This window comes from Diadema antillarum, unplaced genomic scaffold (assembly GCF_040938485.1).
Source record: "Diadema antillarum isolate AM-2024a unplaced genomic scaffold, OU_Dant_1.0 seq00001140_RagTag, whole genome shotgun sequence".
In the NCBI taxonomy this organism is placed as follows: Eukaryota; Metazoa; Echinodermata; class Echinoidea; order Diadematoida; family Diadematidae; genus Diadema; species Diadema antillarum.
Genome location: NW_027271952.1, coordinates 70,576 through 88,799, shown reverse-complemented (window position 1 = coordinate 88,799; position 18,224 = coordinate 70,576). Strand labels below are relative to the sequence as shown.

Sequence of the window (18,224 nt, the reverse complement as noted above, 5' to 3'; positions counted from 1 at the left end):
CACTCTTGTTTTTCTCTATTTCAGATATGCCTAGGATCATGGCTGCATTAGAAGATGGTGTAAACTACATGGAAAAATCTGGCTCAATATGCAAAGTGAGTTTTGTAGTGATGTAACCAATCATGGCAAATGTTGATCCTCATGTATGGGCAGCTGTGAGAGAGTGTACCAGTATGGGATGATCTCATCGAGTGTTGGGCGGATGTTGCTGCAGGAATTATCATTTTGTCATCGTTGAATTGACACTTCTGAATTTAGCTGTTCATCATTCACTGGAGAAAGCTAGGATGGAAGTGGTTATTTTCATTATTTTCCCATATTTGCTGTATGAAGATTTGTAGAAGACTTGTTCTTTCACTGTTTGCAAGGAATTTGTGACAAGGAAAAAAAAAATCTTACCATGCACTCTGTTGTTGTTTTATGCTTTTATTGTTATATGCCCTTCTTGGTGCAGGGTTACATTATCCAGAAGCGAGAAAAGAAGCCCAAAGCCTCTGAGGATGCCCCAGATGCAGAACTGTTAACGTGAGTCTTGGATGATGTTCTTTTATGTGACCAAAAGTATGTAGAATTCTTGCTTCTATTGTAGCCAAAGTTGTACTCTGCTGTCATCGTTCAATTGGGACTTTGATAATCTGTCCACACTGCTCTAGTTGGACAACAATATCATCGGCACTTCTCATCTGAGCATTTTGGCATTGTATTTTGGTGTAAACGATAGCGGTCAATGCAGTCCCATGTATGGAACTTTGTGTAGTATACGAATCACCACCTAATAAAGTTTGTGGACAATTGCTTTGTCTGGACACAGGTGTTTCCCCTTCATTATTTCAGATAAAAGACAAAAGCATAATATACATGTACTCACACACACACACACATTGCAAATAAGATTCAAGTCATCTACAATAATTGTCCCCGCCGAACGAGTTCGAGCAGGGGACTATGAAACGGGCTCCGTACGTGTGTGTGTCCGTCCGTGTGTCCGTGTGTGCGTCCGTGTGTGATCAAAATGTTCAATTTGCTACTTCTCTGTCATCTATGAGCCGATTTTGATTCTGTTTGCTTTATATGAGAGCACTACATGGGAGCTTCGAAACTTCTACACAGAATTTCAGTTGTGACCTTTGACCTTGACCTTTGACCTATATTGTACATTTTGCTACAAAATGCTACTCCTTCGCCATTTCTAACCCGATTTCGATTTCGTTTGCTTTATGTGATGGCACTAGTTGAGGACTTCAAAACTTCTACACAAAATTTTGACCTTTGACTTCTTTGACCTTTTACCTTGATTTTTTGACCTGCATTGTACATTTTCCTACAAAATGCTACTCCTTCGCCATTTCTAACCCGATTTCGATTCCGTTTGCTCTATGTGATGGCACTAGGTGAGGGCTTCAAAACTTCTACACAGAATTTTGACTGTTGACTTCTTTGACCTTTGACCTTGATTTTTGACCTATATTGTACATTAGCTACAAAATGCTACTCCTTCGCCATTTCTAACCCGATTTCGATTCTGTTTTTCTTTATGTGATGGCACTAGGTGAGGGCTTCAAAACTTCTACACAGAATTTTGACCTTTGACTTCTTTGACCTTTGACCTTGATTTTTGACCTGTATTGTACATTTTGCTACAAAATGCTACTCCTTCGCCATTTCTAACCCGATTTCGATTCCGTTTGCTTTATGTGATGGCACTAGGTGAGGGCTTCAAAACTTCTACACAGAATTTTGACTGTTGACTTCTCTGACCTTTGACCTTGATTTTTGACCTATATTGTACATTAGCTACAAAATGCTACTCCTTTGCCATTTCTAACCCGATTTCGATTCTGTTTGCTTTATGTGATGGCCCTAGGTGAGGGCTTCAAAACTTCTACACAGAATTTTGACCTTTGACTTCTTTGACCTTTGACCTTGATTTTTGACCTGTATTGTACATTTTCCTACAAAATGCTACTCCTTCGCCATTTCTAACCCGATTTCGATTCCGTTTGCTCTATGTGATGGCACTAGGTGAGGGCTTCAAAACTTCTACACAGAATTTTGACTGTTGACTTCTTTGACCTTTGACCTTGATTTTTGACCTATATTGTACATTAGCTACAAAATGCTACTCCTTCGCCATTTCTAACCCGATTTCGATTCTGTTTTTCTTTATGTGATGGCACTAGGTGAGGGCTTCAAAACTTCTACACAGAATTTTGACCTTTGACTTCTTTGACCTTTGACCTTGATTTTTGACCTGTATTGTACATTTTGCTACAAAATGCTACTCCTTCGCCATTTCTAACCCGATTTCGATTCCGTTTGCTTTATGTGATGGCACTAGGTGAGGGCTTCAAAACTTCTACACAGAATTTTGACTGTTGACTTCTCTGACCTTTGACCTTGATTTTTGACCTATATTGTACATTAGCTACAAAATGCTACTCCTTTGCCATTTCTAACCCGATTTCGATTCTGTTTGCTTTATGTGATGGCCCTAGGTGAGGGCTTCAAAACTTCTACACAGAATTTTGACCTTTGACTTCTTTGACCTTTGACCTTGATTTTTGACCTGTATTGTACATTTTCCTACAAAATGCTACTCCTTCGCCATTTCTAACCCGATTTCGATTCCGTTTGCTTTATGTGATGGCACTAGGTGAGGGCTTCAAAACTTCTACACAGAATTTTGACCGTTGACTTCTTTGACCTTGATTTTTGACCTATATTGTATATTGCATGGCTGCAAAATGCTACTTCTTCGCCATTTCTAACCCGATTTCGATTCCGTTTGCTTTATGTGATGGCACTAGGTGAGGGCTTCAAAACTTGTACACAGAATTTTGACCTTTGACTTCTTTGACCTTTGACCTTGATTTTTGACCTATATTGTACATTTTGCTACGAAATGCTACTTCCGGCGGGGACATATATTACGCACTGCGTAATTTCTACTTTTCCTTGTTATAATTCAAGTGAAGTACTGTCATACATGATAATTCTTTTTTGTTATTCAACTTTAATTAGGTATTCAGAATTCCACCCCTTCCTATTCAAGCAACATGAATCACAACCGTACAAGGAGTTTGACACCTTCGACCAGGTAAGGCAGAACGTTTTAACTTTCCCATAAGCATTCCCATGTATACCAATACTCATAATCAATCGTCCCCGAGTAATATGATTTTATTTACTGATTCGATGTTCTCTGTTTGTGGAAGTCTGATTTAGAATATGAAGGGAGGGCACATACCATATGAAATAATAAATTTTGCCTAATTAACTTGGCTTCATCAACAATGTTTATATTTAATGCCAAAGAGCATATGGTGCACAGAATTATGATAAAGTAACATGATGATGATAGTGTTTTTAAGCGCAAGTATAACAATACTTTGTTGTATCACATGTGCACAGAGCACACACACACACACCCCTACACTCTCTCACACACACAAATATGTACAGACAGTTACCACAAAGGCATGTGGATTCAACCAATTATTGAAGTTACAGTGAAACACTACTCCATGTTTTAGCTGACATTTAATTGATAGAATAAAACACATGCTTAGAGTATGGTGCATTTGGTTTGCAGGAATAATAAATGGGCAGTGTGGTATCCAGACTCAGTCATAGTAGAGTAGATGGCCTTGCCTGCCTGATTGTTTATATTTTGTTTTTGAAACGAATCCAATCCTATCACTAGCCAGATATGGCAACATGACCTGATGTGCAGAGTTCACTCGCGTCACTCATTGTTACTGTAAATCCAACCAGACAACACTGCCACAGGAAGTGGGTTAGGATGTGAGTAACCCTGTAGTAGTTGCACCATGTGTGGCAACTATGGGAGCACCAAACACCAACATGTGCCTGATTGGTGTAGCCATTAACCATTAGCTTGATGTGAATGAGATCATTTGAGGGAATATCACTTATTTGTCCTGTGGGATTATTGGTTTTCATTATACATTGAGGTTTTCAGTTTGTTGTTATTGTTTTTCATCAGTGGCATTAATTTGTTGTAATGTGTGTAGGGTTGTGTTTTTTAATGCATAATTTGTATCATTATACTAATCAAAGCAATACCCCTGTTCTCATAATGGAATAATCCTCTTTTGTAGCATGCACCATACATCACTGAGATCAGAAGGTATGGTGTACATCTGCTCGCAAGTTCAAACAAAGTTGTTCAGAGTTGTAGCCATTGCACAATGATATAGCCACAAGGTGGCTATGAACGTGAGCACATGAACATCCTCTGATGATTGACTGGAAATGTGAGCTGATCATTTGATAGAGAACATATTGTGTGTGTTGTGCTCTGTTACAAAGGATGACCAAGAAGTTTGACATGAGCGATTTCTTTTAGGATGTGAATATCATTGGAAATGATCGCCTGTGTTTATTTTGCAGGCTGTGGATGAATTTTTCTCGCAGATGGAAAGTCAGAAGTTGGATATGAAGGTTCTCCAGCAAGTAAGTGATTGAAATTTGCGAATGCATTTCTGTCTGCTCAGATGTGATCTCTTATGAAGACAGGGAAAGGAGAACAAACTCAAGAAAGACGTGGATTGAGTCTTTATTGTCAAGATCGAATGCCTGATTTGTTAAGATTTGTGTAAATAACTGATACATATGCATTTCTGTTAATTGTGTGTGAAAAATGTGCATATGTATGTTTGTATTTAGTATTTAGAAGAGAGGTATGAGAATACTTCCTTGGTGGTACTGTTTTAAAAGAAGTATTTAATCATAGCTCTCAAATTGCATTATGAAATTTCTTCACTATTAAGTTTGCTTGATTTTGTGCAAAGCTTGGTACATCCAAATAAATGATAAAACATTTCTCTATATTTATGATGCATCTCTACGTTTCTGATGTGCATTGCAAATGTATTCACACACACACACAGACACGCAACCCATCCTCAACAATATTGAAAGCCAGACATCATCTCAGATTTCAAAGTTTTTGTACTACACTGATTTGGCAATTGCAGTTTGAACAGAAAGTGGATGTATTATCATGCATGTGTAATAAGGATAGTAAAAAATAACTAATCTAGAAAGAGGATACCTGATCATTGACGAGGAATGAAGCTGCCGATAATTACTATGGTTGTTGTTGGTTCTGCTTGGTCAGGAAAGGGACGCTATGAAGAAGCTCAACAACGTGAAGAAGGACCACGAAAAACGCATTACTTCCCTCCAGGAAACGCAGGTCAGTTTCATGTCTACTGCTACAGTTACTAGTCTTACTACTACTGCTGTAATACTACATATAATCATCAATCATAAAGTGATGTATGCTTTATGTATATGATGTATGTTATTATCGTTATTATTATTATTATTATTATTATTATTATTATTATCATTATTATTATTATTATTATTATTATTATTATTATTATTATTATTATCATTATTATTATTATTATTATTATTATTATTATTATTATTATTATTATTATTATTATTATTATTATTATTATTATTATTATTATTATTATTATCATCATCATTATCATCATCATCATCATTATTACCTCTGCCAAGGGAGGAGGTTATGTTTTCGTTACCGTTGGTTTGTTCGTTCGTTCGTTCGTTTGTCTGTGTGCAAAATAACTCAAAAAGTAGAAAACGGATTGGGATGAAACTTGCAGGAAAGGTTGAGAATGACACAAGTAACAAACGATTAACTTTTGGTAGTGATCCGAGAATTTTGGGGGAATTTATGAAGGATTTTTGATATTTTGTCAGGTAGGGTCAATGAACTTGGAAGTTCAGGCTGCGCGTATTTGAGGTTTGCATGCGCGCTCTAAAGTGCGTGCTCAAGTTTCTGCTAGGATGAGGCGCGCTGTGCAGCTGAGGGTTTATGATGTAACAAAGGCTTCTATATTGGGAAATCGGGAGACTTTCAGCACACTATTATAAACACTTTCAGCATGCTATAGTATAAGTACGTATGGGTGGAAATCACTGATATCTCTATGGAAGAACAAGATCAGTGATGGAAATAGGCTGCATGCTTGGCGGAGGTCTGCGCTCTCAGAGTGCTTCTCTAGTTATTTTTGTTGTTGTTGTCATCATTATTATTAGTAGTAGTAGAAGTATTATCAGCAGCAGCAGCAGCAGCATCATCATTCATCATCAATCATGGTTATCAATTTGATATTTCAAAATGACATTGAAATACAAAGTCACAAAATGTTGATGTTCCACAATCTAAAGACTTTAAATGTATCCAGCATCTTTTAGTTGGTACCATGCTGTGCAAAAGTTAAGTCATGCCATTGTGTACAGAATTATGACTACAGTATTGCATATTTCTATCATCAGTTCTCCGTAGTAATAGCAGCAATTGTACCCTTCCCCGTAGATAAATCTGACAGTGTTTAATGTTATAATATTTGCTCTATTAATCATGATATGTAGCGTAATGGTATTGAATATTGTATCTGGAGTATTGCAGAGTATTATGTCAAACAAGATGCACTTCAGAATGCCTCCTTAGTATTGTAATAATTTGTTACTGTTTCCTGTCGTTAAATAGTTGTAAGTTAAGAGTATTGTTTCATTCAAGGTGAACTGAAGATTCGTGTGTGTGTGTGTGCTTGTGTTTGTGTGTGTGCAAAATTATACAGGTTGTTGGTACTATCATGACTATAAAAATGAAAAATCTTTTCATTTCCTTTAGGCATTGAATGAGAAAAAGGGAGCTCTCATTGAGATCAACCTTCCACTGGTGAGTCAATGAAGAGTATGCTAAGTGTGCAGTTTTCTGAAATGTCTTGAACATTAATAGATATAAATCCTTTTTTCTATTTTTTTGAATAGAATTCTAAAACAATTTTTGCTCCAGATGATGGAACATTACCAAAATTTCATGAGTGTCTCATGCTCTTAAAATCATTTTGTGTTATTATGTAACTTATGTGTCAAACATCAGTTGTGTGTATTTTTTATTATTTTTTTTTAATTTGACAGGTTGACCAATCCTTTGATTTTGTCCAATTACAAGTTGTCACTATATGCTAATTAGTAACATTGTCTTGGGGCCCTCACAGATCATGGTACAATGTACAGATCATTCAAGAAAACTTGTAAATAAGCTTGTAAATACTGGACACAGATTTCCAGTTTGAGGATTGCATTTACCATTTCTGTCTGTGCTTACATAAATTGCCATTTCTTTTCCTTGACTTCCATCACTCTGCAGTGATGCCTTTTAAATTTTGAGGTGCATTTATTTCCTTGGAAAATGTGCAGAATGCTGATGAATCTACCCTCTGAAGATAATTGTCTCTTTACAGGTGTCATATTAAAATGAGGAATATTTCAGGTATATTCTCCAAGAATGACAAAATATCACATATTTGTGGTTGAAGGCAGTATGTCCAATTTCCAGAGGTCATCTGTGTTATGTACATTGATGTCTGTTGTCTCTTGTATGCATTCTTTGTCATTAATGAAATGCTGTGGGTACTGACTATGGTGTCTTAGGCAATTATTGTCAAGTTAAACATTGAACTCTGGGCAACTGAATGTAATTTTTGGTAGTTGCTTTTCCTTGCATTTTTATTCATTTGCCTAATTTGAACTAGAATCAGGTTATTGTTTGTTCATTTGGTTTGATAGGGATAAAAGCAAGGAGTATGGAATTGGAGGCCTGTGAAATGATGTGTCAAAACAGTTCCTCTTCAAATTTATGAATACTTGCATCAAATTGGTTTTATTGCATCTGATTGACAAATTGCCTTTTGTTGATGTGAAAAATCACTGATTATTCAGCATTTTAGTAGTAGTAGTCATGATAGCCTTTTTGTGAAAACCAGAAGTGAGTAAATCTGTCATGATCTGTCTGTAGGTGGAGCAAGCTCTGAGGGTCGTGCGGAGTGCTGTGGCCAATCAGATTGACTGGAAGGAGATTGACAACATCATCAAAGAGGCCCAGACCCAGGGGGATCCAGTTGCCATGGCAATAAAGGGATTGAAGCTGGATACCAATCACTTCCAGATGCTTCTCAGGTATACCCTCATTTACTTAGATAGTGCAGACATCTTTGGTTGAATGCACCATCACTATGCAGCTTGTCAGTAGCTTACTGTTTAAGCTGTTGCAAATTTCATGAATTACTGTTGGACCGCAAATTAAACAACACGCAAAAATGTCACTATGCACTAGTGTAATCAATCAAGTGCACTTATGATAGCCGCAGTGTTAATTCGCAAAAACAACACCTCACGAAAATGTCCGTGACCTCCTAATTCGCAAAAATATCTGCATGCGAAAATAACAGCTTATACAGTAGTTCAATCAAATCCCATTCATTTTTCACAAACTCAAACCTCCAATATAAAGCTTGGGTTGAGTAACTATAGAAAATTAGTGTAATGTTCTTTATAATTTTGAAGTTAACATTTAAGGGAAAACAAAGGAACAGTAATTTCAACATTATCAACTCTTCCATATATTATCATGGTCTTTTATTCAGGGACCCATACATTGACTATGATGAAGACTTTAGTGAGGAGAGTGATAGCGACAGTGAAATGAAAGACGCAGCACCTCGACAGAAATCCAAGCCAAGGGGTGATCGTCCACAGCCGATGATAGTGGACATTGACCTGGGCTTGTCTGCTTATGCCAATGCCAGACGGTGAGTTCTGTCGATCAGAGCCTCGTATTTAAGCGAGATAGTGTGACTTCAGCGAATGATATTTTCACCTGCTGTCATTTACACCTGAATTGCCAAGTTACACATCAGTCATGCTGTGTTTGCAAAACAGTCTCTGCACAATTCAGTGCAAACAAATAATAGACTGTACACCTATTGTCCCTCATACTCATGTTTCATTGCTGTGTTTAAATTGTGTCCTGTACTACTATAACTCATGCATGAATGCTGAATGCTTAATCCATACAGAAAACATGCACAGTTTTACCGATTTATCTTTTGGTTGATATTTCTGATGTTGAAATGATCCTTTTGTAGATTCTTTGTGCAGAAGAAGACATCTCAGAAAAAGGAACAAAAGACTGTGGAATCATCGGCCAAGGTTAGTTACCATACATAGAGGCAGAACAAGACCAGAAAAGAAATTGAAGAAGAGTACTGTATACGCCAAATATTTCACAAGGTTTTTATTTCCGTGAACTTCGTAAGTCAGGGGCTATTCGCGAAATCAAAGACACACGAAAATATTGATTCTGATCCCAATATGAATATAACGTACACATATACATTGCTCCATGCAGTTCAGTACTCCACGGTCGAGAATTTAACCACTGGCAAAATTGTCGGGAAGTCCCAATATGCAAAAATTTGGACTCGCTAAATATCTGGCATATACAGTATTGTTCTCTTTTCTGGTCAATTCTTGCTCGTTTTTCTCCTAAAGACTATGAACAAAATGTCATTCAGTGATGTAGCAAAGCGAAAACAAGCAAGCATACTACATCAGGAATGCAAATGCTAGTTTAACCTCATTACCACCACTAATTTATTTGTGTGGGACTATGCAGATATATACCATGGAAACCTAATGCACTGGTACAGCAGCAGCACCTCATTCTATTGTAGTGTGTCCATACAGCACTACCTGACACCACTCTGAACAAAAAAAAAAATGCATTCTGATAAGTTCTGGCAAGTGCTGAATAGATGTAACACTTCACATCTTACAGCCATTATTCGAGCGTACCGTTTGTGCATTTTAACAACGTACAGGCAATAAAGTCTGCTGAGAAGAAGACAAAGCAGGCTCTGAAAGATGTTGCCATGGTAGCGAGCATCAACAAATCAAGGAAGACCTATTGGTAAGTTTATCTCCTGATCTGCATTAGTGTACAAAGTTGCTGGTTTTAACTCCAGTAGAAGAGATTGTTATGTTTTCATTTAGAGAATTGCTGCTCACTAGTATGCTTTTTGAAGTCTGTTACTCTTTTAATGGGCCTCAAACTAATGAATGGTATATATATATAATTGTGTAATAGATTTGTAGGGTGTTGTTTGTATCCACTGTGCCTGTCATAGACATATGCAATTGTGATGCGAGATGTGTTTGTATTGTCATGATTATTTTGGTACAAAACAGATGAATGAATGAATGAATGAATGAATGAATGAATGAATGAATGAATGAATGAATGAATGAATGGTTTTCACTTAGCAGAAAGAATATCTAAAATTTCAAAATACTTTCGTTTGAATAGTCTACCCTTTGCATTGATAAAGACTATTAATCAATTAATCATAAGCATCATATAGGGTTCTAATATTTTAGCATCCCCCTACTTGAGGTATTGGGTAGACTGATATAAAAAAGTGTGTTTAACCCTAAAAAGACTGGGGGGGGGGGGGCCTAAAAGGCCCCCCCCCCTCGACATTTCGCGCGATTACTCAGCAACACGCAATGCTCTCGCCGCGATGCTCTATGACTTTTTTCTTTCGAGTTTCCCGCACATTTTGACGCCAAATTTGTGACGCCCGGGGGTACGGTTCTGAAGTTACATAACTTTTTGTACATGCACGTGAGACCGAAAATGGCTCAAAAAATGTGATTTTGTGTACAAAGTCAATACAAATTGAGTTTTATCACATGGTTCATATAAACATGCTTATTTTTACTCTCAATGGCTAAAATCAATTTGTTTTAGTAGTATTATGCTTCAAAAAGGGTCTGCCACAAATTTTGCTGAAAAAACAACAAAAACAAAAGGTTGAAAAAACAATGAAATACATAAGAAATTCATAAAACAATAAAATGAATAAGAAATTAATTTTGATACCGAATTTTTTTTCAAGTACATTTGCTAAGAATGCCACAAAGAATATCTAGACCAAAAATGAGCACTTTTGGAGCTTTATTTACTGATTTAGATCAAAAAATCTGATTTCTTGCATAAATTAGCATAATTAATCAAAATAAAATAAAAGAAGACTATTTTGGAAAATTTAAATATACGATCTTGTAGATTACATCGTACACTACCATTGTGCAAATTTCCGCGGCGATCGCGTGATCCACGGCCGAGATCCTAAGGGGGGGCCCTTTAGGCCCCCCCCCCCCCCCCCAGTCTTTCGAGCTACCAAAATAGCCCAGTCTTTTTAGGGTTAAAGTATGATTGTGTTGACCTAGCCATTTTCATGAACTGGACTTGATACTGACAAGACCAATGATTCCACATGACACCTAATCTGCATGTCATCATCTCCACACAACAGGTTTGAGAAGTTCTACTGGTGTATTAGTTCTGAGAACTACATCATCATTGCTGGTCGGGACCAGCAGCAGAATGAACTAGTGGTGAAGAAGTACTTATCACAAGGTAGGACTGGTTGCTATTTTTACTAGCTTTTCATCTGTCAGCATTTTTTTTTTTTTTTTTCATTTCAGATATCTATCATCCCAGGTATGATGTAGAGACTGGAAATTCATCAAAGGGAATGAGAAAAAAAATATGTTTTAGTTAATGTTTGACATTCATGATGATTTCTAAAGATATGATTCAATAGTGAATCAGTGGAGAGCTGAGAAGGGCTTTCTGTCGGCACTGCAAAGTTTTTGTAAACTCTTGAAATTTGTTGTGATTGTTGTATGTGACTGAATGTGATGTATTTTCTGATAAATCATAAACTGGTACTGGATTTTAGCTGAAAGATTTTGATATAGGAATTTAGATTTTTCTATTACCTGTATCTAAATATATATATATATTTTTTTGTGATCTGTAGTGTAAGCACATTGACTGCATGATCACTATTCTAAATCCGGAAGTCAAAGTGAAATATTTCCTAAAAGTAATGATCCTGTACATAACATAACAACTTGCATAATGCAACGTTTCCAACAATTAAGATATTTCTTGAATTTGGAAAAAAATTATACATTTTCATCCAAGGGCATGATTTATATTCAAGATATTGTGCTTTCTGTATACTGCAAGGTGATGTCTATGTTCATGCTGACATTCATGGAGCTAGCAGCGTTATCGTCAAGAATTCTGGAGGTTAGTAGGAGTGTGCACATCTTGCCACAGACTTAAACTGCTAGGAATCAAGTCCTATGATACAGATTGGTTTTCATGTTCCACTTCACTTCAATATCAGCATCCCAAATTCTCAGCCCTTTGCTAAATGTGCATTTTTGAGGAAATTAGAGGAAAGAAATGATGTAGTATTATTTTCAAGACTGACTAAGCAAAAAAGGCAGGTTGGATGGTGTCAACTACCTCGATAATTTAAGAATTGTGCTGTTTATAGTGGAGTATTCTGAGATGAAAGAACAAGTATGGGAAATATGTTAAAGGCTGAGATAGGTCACCTCTGTTTTTTTAGTTACCATATGTTGCCAATTATCCCTTAGCTTTAGAGTAGGGAAGGGGTAAAAACAAAACAAAACAAAAAACCCTCAGATTAGAAAATAGATATATTAGTCAAGGCGCTAATTCCTGTAAGAGGCTTAATTAAGGAGTTCGTTCAACCCACCCCGCAGAAAAGGTTTGACCAGACAAGGTGGTAGATGGGACCTCTATGAACATCCCCAGGTAGTATGTGGTTCCAAATTGTGGTGTCAGTAGAATTTTACTGGCCACTTTTCATCATGATTTGTTGGAACAAACGTAAAAGAGTCTGCGCACGCCAAGACTATTACACGCACCACTAGCACTGCTACAGGCGCCAGTGCCAGTGCTGCGTGTAGTAGTCTTAGCGCGCATATACTTTTTCTTCGATAAACAAGGGTTTTGCCTGCAAACTAACTTTTCACGCCAAGCTTGGTTCGGTGTAGTGTAGTTTCTAGCCGTTTTTATGTCGTCTTTATTTCAAGAGTTCAAGCAAGCCGAGTGAGAGCGCATACCCGGTGATTGTGACGACCGAATCGCAATCACTGGGTGTGTGCTCTCACTCCACTTAGCGCAATATATACAGCGGGCTTCTGCATAATACACAAGCTGCAACTCAGAGAAATAAAGACGAAAAAACGGCTAGAAATTAAGACTAGGGTCGGTAAACGCTTGTCGCTATTTGGGGCACTGAAAACGACAAACTCACACAGTTTTTGCATTTATTTCATGAAGAATTCATCAAAACTGCATAAAACTATATATGTACATGTTGCAAGAGATGTCATCCATACAGTGGGATTCATTCTAAGTTATAATATTGTGCATGGTTACCATGGTAACCGGATGCCTAAAGGTGACTGGTAACCCCCAAAATGCCTCCTGCTGCTGCAAACATCGTTTTTTTTTTAATCTTATAGATGCAATAAAAAAAAAAATCACACACTTTTTTATTGATTTTCATTAAAAAAGTTGTCCCTGTTGCCATGGCAACCAGTATTATCCAATCAGAATTTAGTTGTCAATAACTCAAAAACTAAAGCCCATAATTTCAAAAAGCTCAATAAGCATGTCCTTCCTTCTGCATAAAGTGCACGACATATATGTGAAGAATATTTTGAAGCATTCTCAAGTTACAGCAAAATTTGTAAGCAAAGGCATAATAAACGACCATTGAAAGAAAAATATCATTTTCGAATAGAAAAATGCATGAAAAAGTTGCATCCGTCGTACTTTCAACACAAATTTGACTTCAAAGCATAGGCAAATGTATATAGTTTTTAATAATGTATGGACACAAATTTCCCTTAAAAAATAAGATGAATACAGAAAGCAAAGCCAATATTCTATAGTAGCTCTTTCGAGTATTTACAGAGCGATGGTTATTCAAAACAATCCTGGAAAAGAGCAGAGGAAAGCAATTGATTGTTTATGTTCTGAAAGGAAGTTTATTCAAGAATACCGATAAATTCCTTTCTAAAGAAGGAATATACACGTTATTATCCATCAAAGAATTAAGCGTACTTTTGTGTTCGTTACCTATTGAAAAAAAATATATATATACCGGGTGTCCCAAAAAAAGCGGAACGGTGGGTTTTCAGTACTTTGCGTTCTAAAAGTGATATATCTTTTGACATCATTAGAAAGAGCATTTTCCGCAGAAGACAATGATACCAAAATCATTAAATTTGGTTCAGTACTTTTTATTCTACGCCAATTTCTGAAAATGCAGTCATTTTCAAATTTCGTCGGATTTGGGGGACTTATGAGATAATAATTTGAGTGCAACACGCGATCCATACGCTGAATATTGTGTAAGCTCGGTGATCCATGTCAACAAAAGATACAGCTCTCACATTGGGCACTGGCCAGGAAAAAGCAGTGTGTGTGTGTGTGTGTGTCTGTGTGTGCGCGCGCCCAATATGAAAGCGTTATCTTTTGTTGACATGGATCAACGAGCTTATACAATTCGCCGTACGGAACGCGTGTCGCATCCAAATTATTATCTCATAAGTCGCAAAAAATTGAAAATGACTGCATTTACAGAAATTGGCGAAGAATAAAAAGTACTGAACCAAATTTAATGATTTTGGTGTCATGGTCTTCTGCGGAAGATGCTCTTTCTAATGATGTCAAAAAATATATCGCTTTTAGAACGCAAGGTACTGAAAATCCACCGTTCCGCTTTTTTTGGGACACCCGGTATATAATGAAATGAAATATCATGATATGTAAATTTTATTCAAAACGTGTAGTAATGAATTAATGCTGAGGAGAGAATGAGGGAAAAATCTTGGGCGTCTTTTCCCTTTTTATCCAGACTAATTTTACAGTGTAGAGCTCATCTTCAATGAGTGATGTGCACGAAAGGCAAAAGAAACAAACCTGTCTAAATTCCAGACATTTTTGGGAGTTACCAATTACCTGTAGGCATCCGGTTACCATGGTAACCATGCACAATATTATACCTTACAATGTATCCCATTGTATTGCTGACATCTCTAGCAACATGCACATATATAGTTTTAAGGCGTTTCGATGAATCCTTCGTGAAATAAATGCAAAAACTGTGATAATTTTGTCATTTTCAGTGCCCCAATAGCAACAAGCGTTACCGACTCTAGTCTTAATTTCTAGCTGTTTTTATTTCGCCTTTATTTCTCTGAGTTACAGCTTGTGTATTGGCCAGAAGCCCGCTGTATTGCGCTAAGCCGAGTGAGGGTGCATGCTCAATGATTGCCACAAAAAACGGTTCGGGCGTCACAATCGCTGGATATGCACTCTCACTTGGCTTGCTTCAACTCGGAGAAATAAAGACGAAATAAAAACGTCTGGAAACTACACTACACCGACCCCAGCTTCGCGTGAAAAGTTAGTTTGCAAGCAAAAACCGATGTTTGTTGCGGAAAAAGTCTTTGTACGCTAAGACTATAACACGCACCACTGGCATTGGCGCCTGTAGCAGTGCTAGTGGTACGTGTAGTAGTCTTAGTGTGCGCAGACGCTTCCTCGAAGAATATGGTCATGTCGCAACTAAAATGGCCTGTAAAATTTCATTGATACCACAATTTGATATCACATACTACCTAGGGGTGTTCCAGAGGGTCCAACCGACCACCCCATGCAGTCAAACCTTTTCTGCGGGGTGGGTTGAACGAAGTCATTTTTTCTGGGTCGCTGCGCCTGGACTAATATAGATGAAGGCAGCCTCTAAGGTAGAGCACTGTTAGGAATTGTGCTATATCACTGTACTGCGCTTAACATTTACAGTGTTTTCATAAACACTGCTAGTTTACATAGTTTTAATAGTGATGGCACACAAAGACATTGCTCATGCCACACACAGCATTTATCCACCAAAGGTGTCCCAGGGCTAAATTTGAAAAACCTGACCCATCCATTTATATGTGCATCACTTTAGCTATATCAACACCCATTAAAATACCACAAAAATGTATTACCGCAATCCAACCGTATTGATGTGATTGCTCTGCCCGTGTTCCCCTGCCCAGGTGGACCTATACCACCCAAGACACTGCAGGAGGCTGGTACCATGGCAGTGTGTTTCAGTGTGGCTTGGGATGCCAAAGTTGTCACCAGTGCATGGTGGGTGCACCATGATCAGGTGAATATATCCTTCCCCCTACTGTAACTTGGCATCCTCCCCCAGGACAGCTGGTGTATGTTGTAGTCAACTAGAGATCATGATGACTTTCTGTGTACATTGTCACAAAATCTGTCTTTTTTATTTCTTCCTCTTTTTTTTTCTTATTTTTCTTTTTTCGCTTCTTGGGTCTCTATACTTGTTTTCATTTTTAGAATTGTTTGAGTTATGACAAGAGTAAACCTAGACTATTAGAAAATTAGAAGAAAGCAGAAATGAGACAATTGCAAATTTCTGTAGACTTTTTAATGTCATAATAGAAGAGAGATAGAAAAAAAAAAGTTAATGATGGAAGTCTCACACAACCATCAGTTTATAAGCAGTCTTGTCAGATAAGATTGCATCTTGAGTTATCACCCTTTTGATTCTTGACTCATCATTGAATAAATGTGTGCGTGAACTCTGCTGAAAAGCTGGTACACTTATTATGTTCAATATTGGATGGTTGAAGCTTTCCATTTAATACAGTAATGCATCAGGCTTCCTCCCCACCCACCCCCCCCCCCCCTTTCCATGACTGAATTAGATGAAAGATAGGATAGATTCTGATAGTATTTCAAATACCAAGATTCTGCTTTCAGTCATCTGCATCACCACACAATCTTCATATAAAGAAATTCCCTCCTATTTTGTGTGAATCAGGTAACAAAAACAGCACCCACTGGGGAGTACCTCTCAACTGGTAGCTTCATGATCAGAGGTATGTTTCACTTTTCTTTTTCTCCTATAATTTTAATGGCATGTTGTTTTTTCTATAAAATTTGTTCATTTGCTTTCTATGTATGTTCATGTGTTCACAAATTTGGCTTTGAGGGTTTCCTTTTATGGGTGTTCAAGTGTTTAATAGCAATCTTTACCATCTGGTTATGATGAGGTATGGTACATTGCAACTTCTGATAAGGGCAATGACTTTGAAGGAATAATGATGTTGTCGGCAAACTCCCATGCATTCATCTGTGTTTTTATAATGTGTTTTCATAAATCTTTAGGGAAGAAGAACTACCTACCACCTACTCAACTCGTCATGGGCTTTGGATTCCTGTTCAAGGTAAATAGCGCAGGTATTTTTTTTTTCAATTACTGCGAATGTTTATATTATTATATGTTATTTGAATATAATGTTACTTTCTATGAATGATAATCAAACATTTAAGACTAGGGATTCTTCTGTACTGTAGAGGCATGACTGATATCTGGGGAGCAGACTTCTGTATATGCTGAATATTTCACGAGGTTCATATTTTCGAGAATTTTGCGAGTCATGTGCTATTTGGGAATTTAAAGACACTGGAAAATATTGACTCTGATCCCGATATGAATATGACATGCATGTATACATTTCTCTGTTCAGTACTTTATTCCACAATTGCGAATTTAACCACTCGCAAAATCATCTGGAAGTCCCAATTTGTGAAAACTTAGACTCGCTAAATATATGGCGGATGCAGTAACTTGATTCACAGTGTTCATTCTAGCTTGAAAAAAAGGATGAGTGGGTTCAAACACTATTGGAATGCAGATATCCAGCCATCATCAGTTTGTTAGGTGTCATTATCAAGATCTGTACCTAAAAGAAATAAAACTCAACTTTAGCTGTACAACAGATAAAGCTCACAATCATTGCCAAGTGAAGTCTGTCATTTTCATTTCTCATAGACAGCTTCATAGAAGGGGTTAAAATTTAATGCTCCATTAATGACAAAGCATTAGTTGGCTAGATTTTATATACTTCATTCTTAAGAATGTGTGAATACCCAGTATAAAGGATAGAGTGTCTTCTACAAAATCAATTAGGACTACTGTGAATTATGATATTATCATTCGTACTCTGTCAGCTCAGAATTATGCCAAAGATAACAGAGCAGGAGCATTGGTGTGGTGTGTGGACATATTCTTGTTGGTAAAGAATGATAAATTGTCTATGTATTCCAGGCCTTGAAGTTGCAAAGAGGTAGATACAAGGTAGTACAAGTAAATTCAGTGAATGACATGGCATCAAGGGACAAGCACAGAGAAGCTACTTCAGGGTTAATTCATACTGAAGTTCAGGGGAATGCCAGGCCCCCTCCCCTCCCTGGAAAGACACAATTCAGTTAATGGCATACCTTCAAATGTCACCACAGTAAAGCTGCATCAAGGTTTAATTTTTATCTTGAAGGTCAGGGGCATGTCCAGCCCCCTTTAATCCCTCCTGCCCACCCCCACCAGTTC

At 37.3% G+C, this 18,224-nt stretch overlaps 1 protein-coding gene across 1 annotated transcript in view; it reads left to right on the top strand.

The window, feature by feature from the left end:
- LOC139744144 (ribosome quality control complex subunit NEMF-like) overlaps positions 1 to 18,224 on the top strand; it is a 51,997-nt gene that overhangs the window by 19,807 nt on the left and 13,966 nt on the right. The window contains exons 7-21 of the mRNA XM_071654598.1: positions 25 to 95; positions 455 to 525; positions 3,022 to 3,097; positions 4,414 to 4,476; positions 5,144 to 5,221; positions 6,701 to 6,748; positions 7,871 to 8,031; positions 8,499 to 8,663; positions 9,000 to 9,063; positions 9,735 to 9,823; positions 11,232 to 11,335; positions 11,954 to 12,016; positions 15,862 to 15,974; positions 16,656 to 16,713; positions 17,003 to 17,061. Of these exons, the coding sequence (XP_071510699.1) occupies positions 25 to 95; positions 455 to 525; positions 3,022 to 3,097; positions 4,414 to 4,476; positions 5,144 to 5,221; positions 6,701 to 6,748; positions 7,871 to 8,031; positions 8,499 to 8,663; positions 9,000 to 9,063; positions 9,735 to 9,823; positions 11,232 to 11,335; positions 11,954 to 12,016; positions 15,862 to 15,974; positions 16,656 to 16,713; positions 17,003 to 17,061 (1,283 nt within the window). The remainder of the gene's footprint in view (positions 1 to 24; positions 96 to 454; positions 526 to 3,021; positions 3,098 to 4,413; positions 4,477 to 5,143; positions 5,222 to 6,700; positions 6,749 to 7,870; positions 8,032 to 8,498; positions 8,664 to 8,999; positions 9,064 to 9,734; positions 9,824 to 11,231; positions 11,336 to 11,953; positions 12,017 to 15,861; positions 15,975 to 16,655; positions 16,714 to 17,002; positions 17,062 to 18,224) is intronic.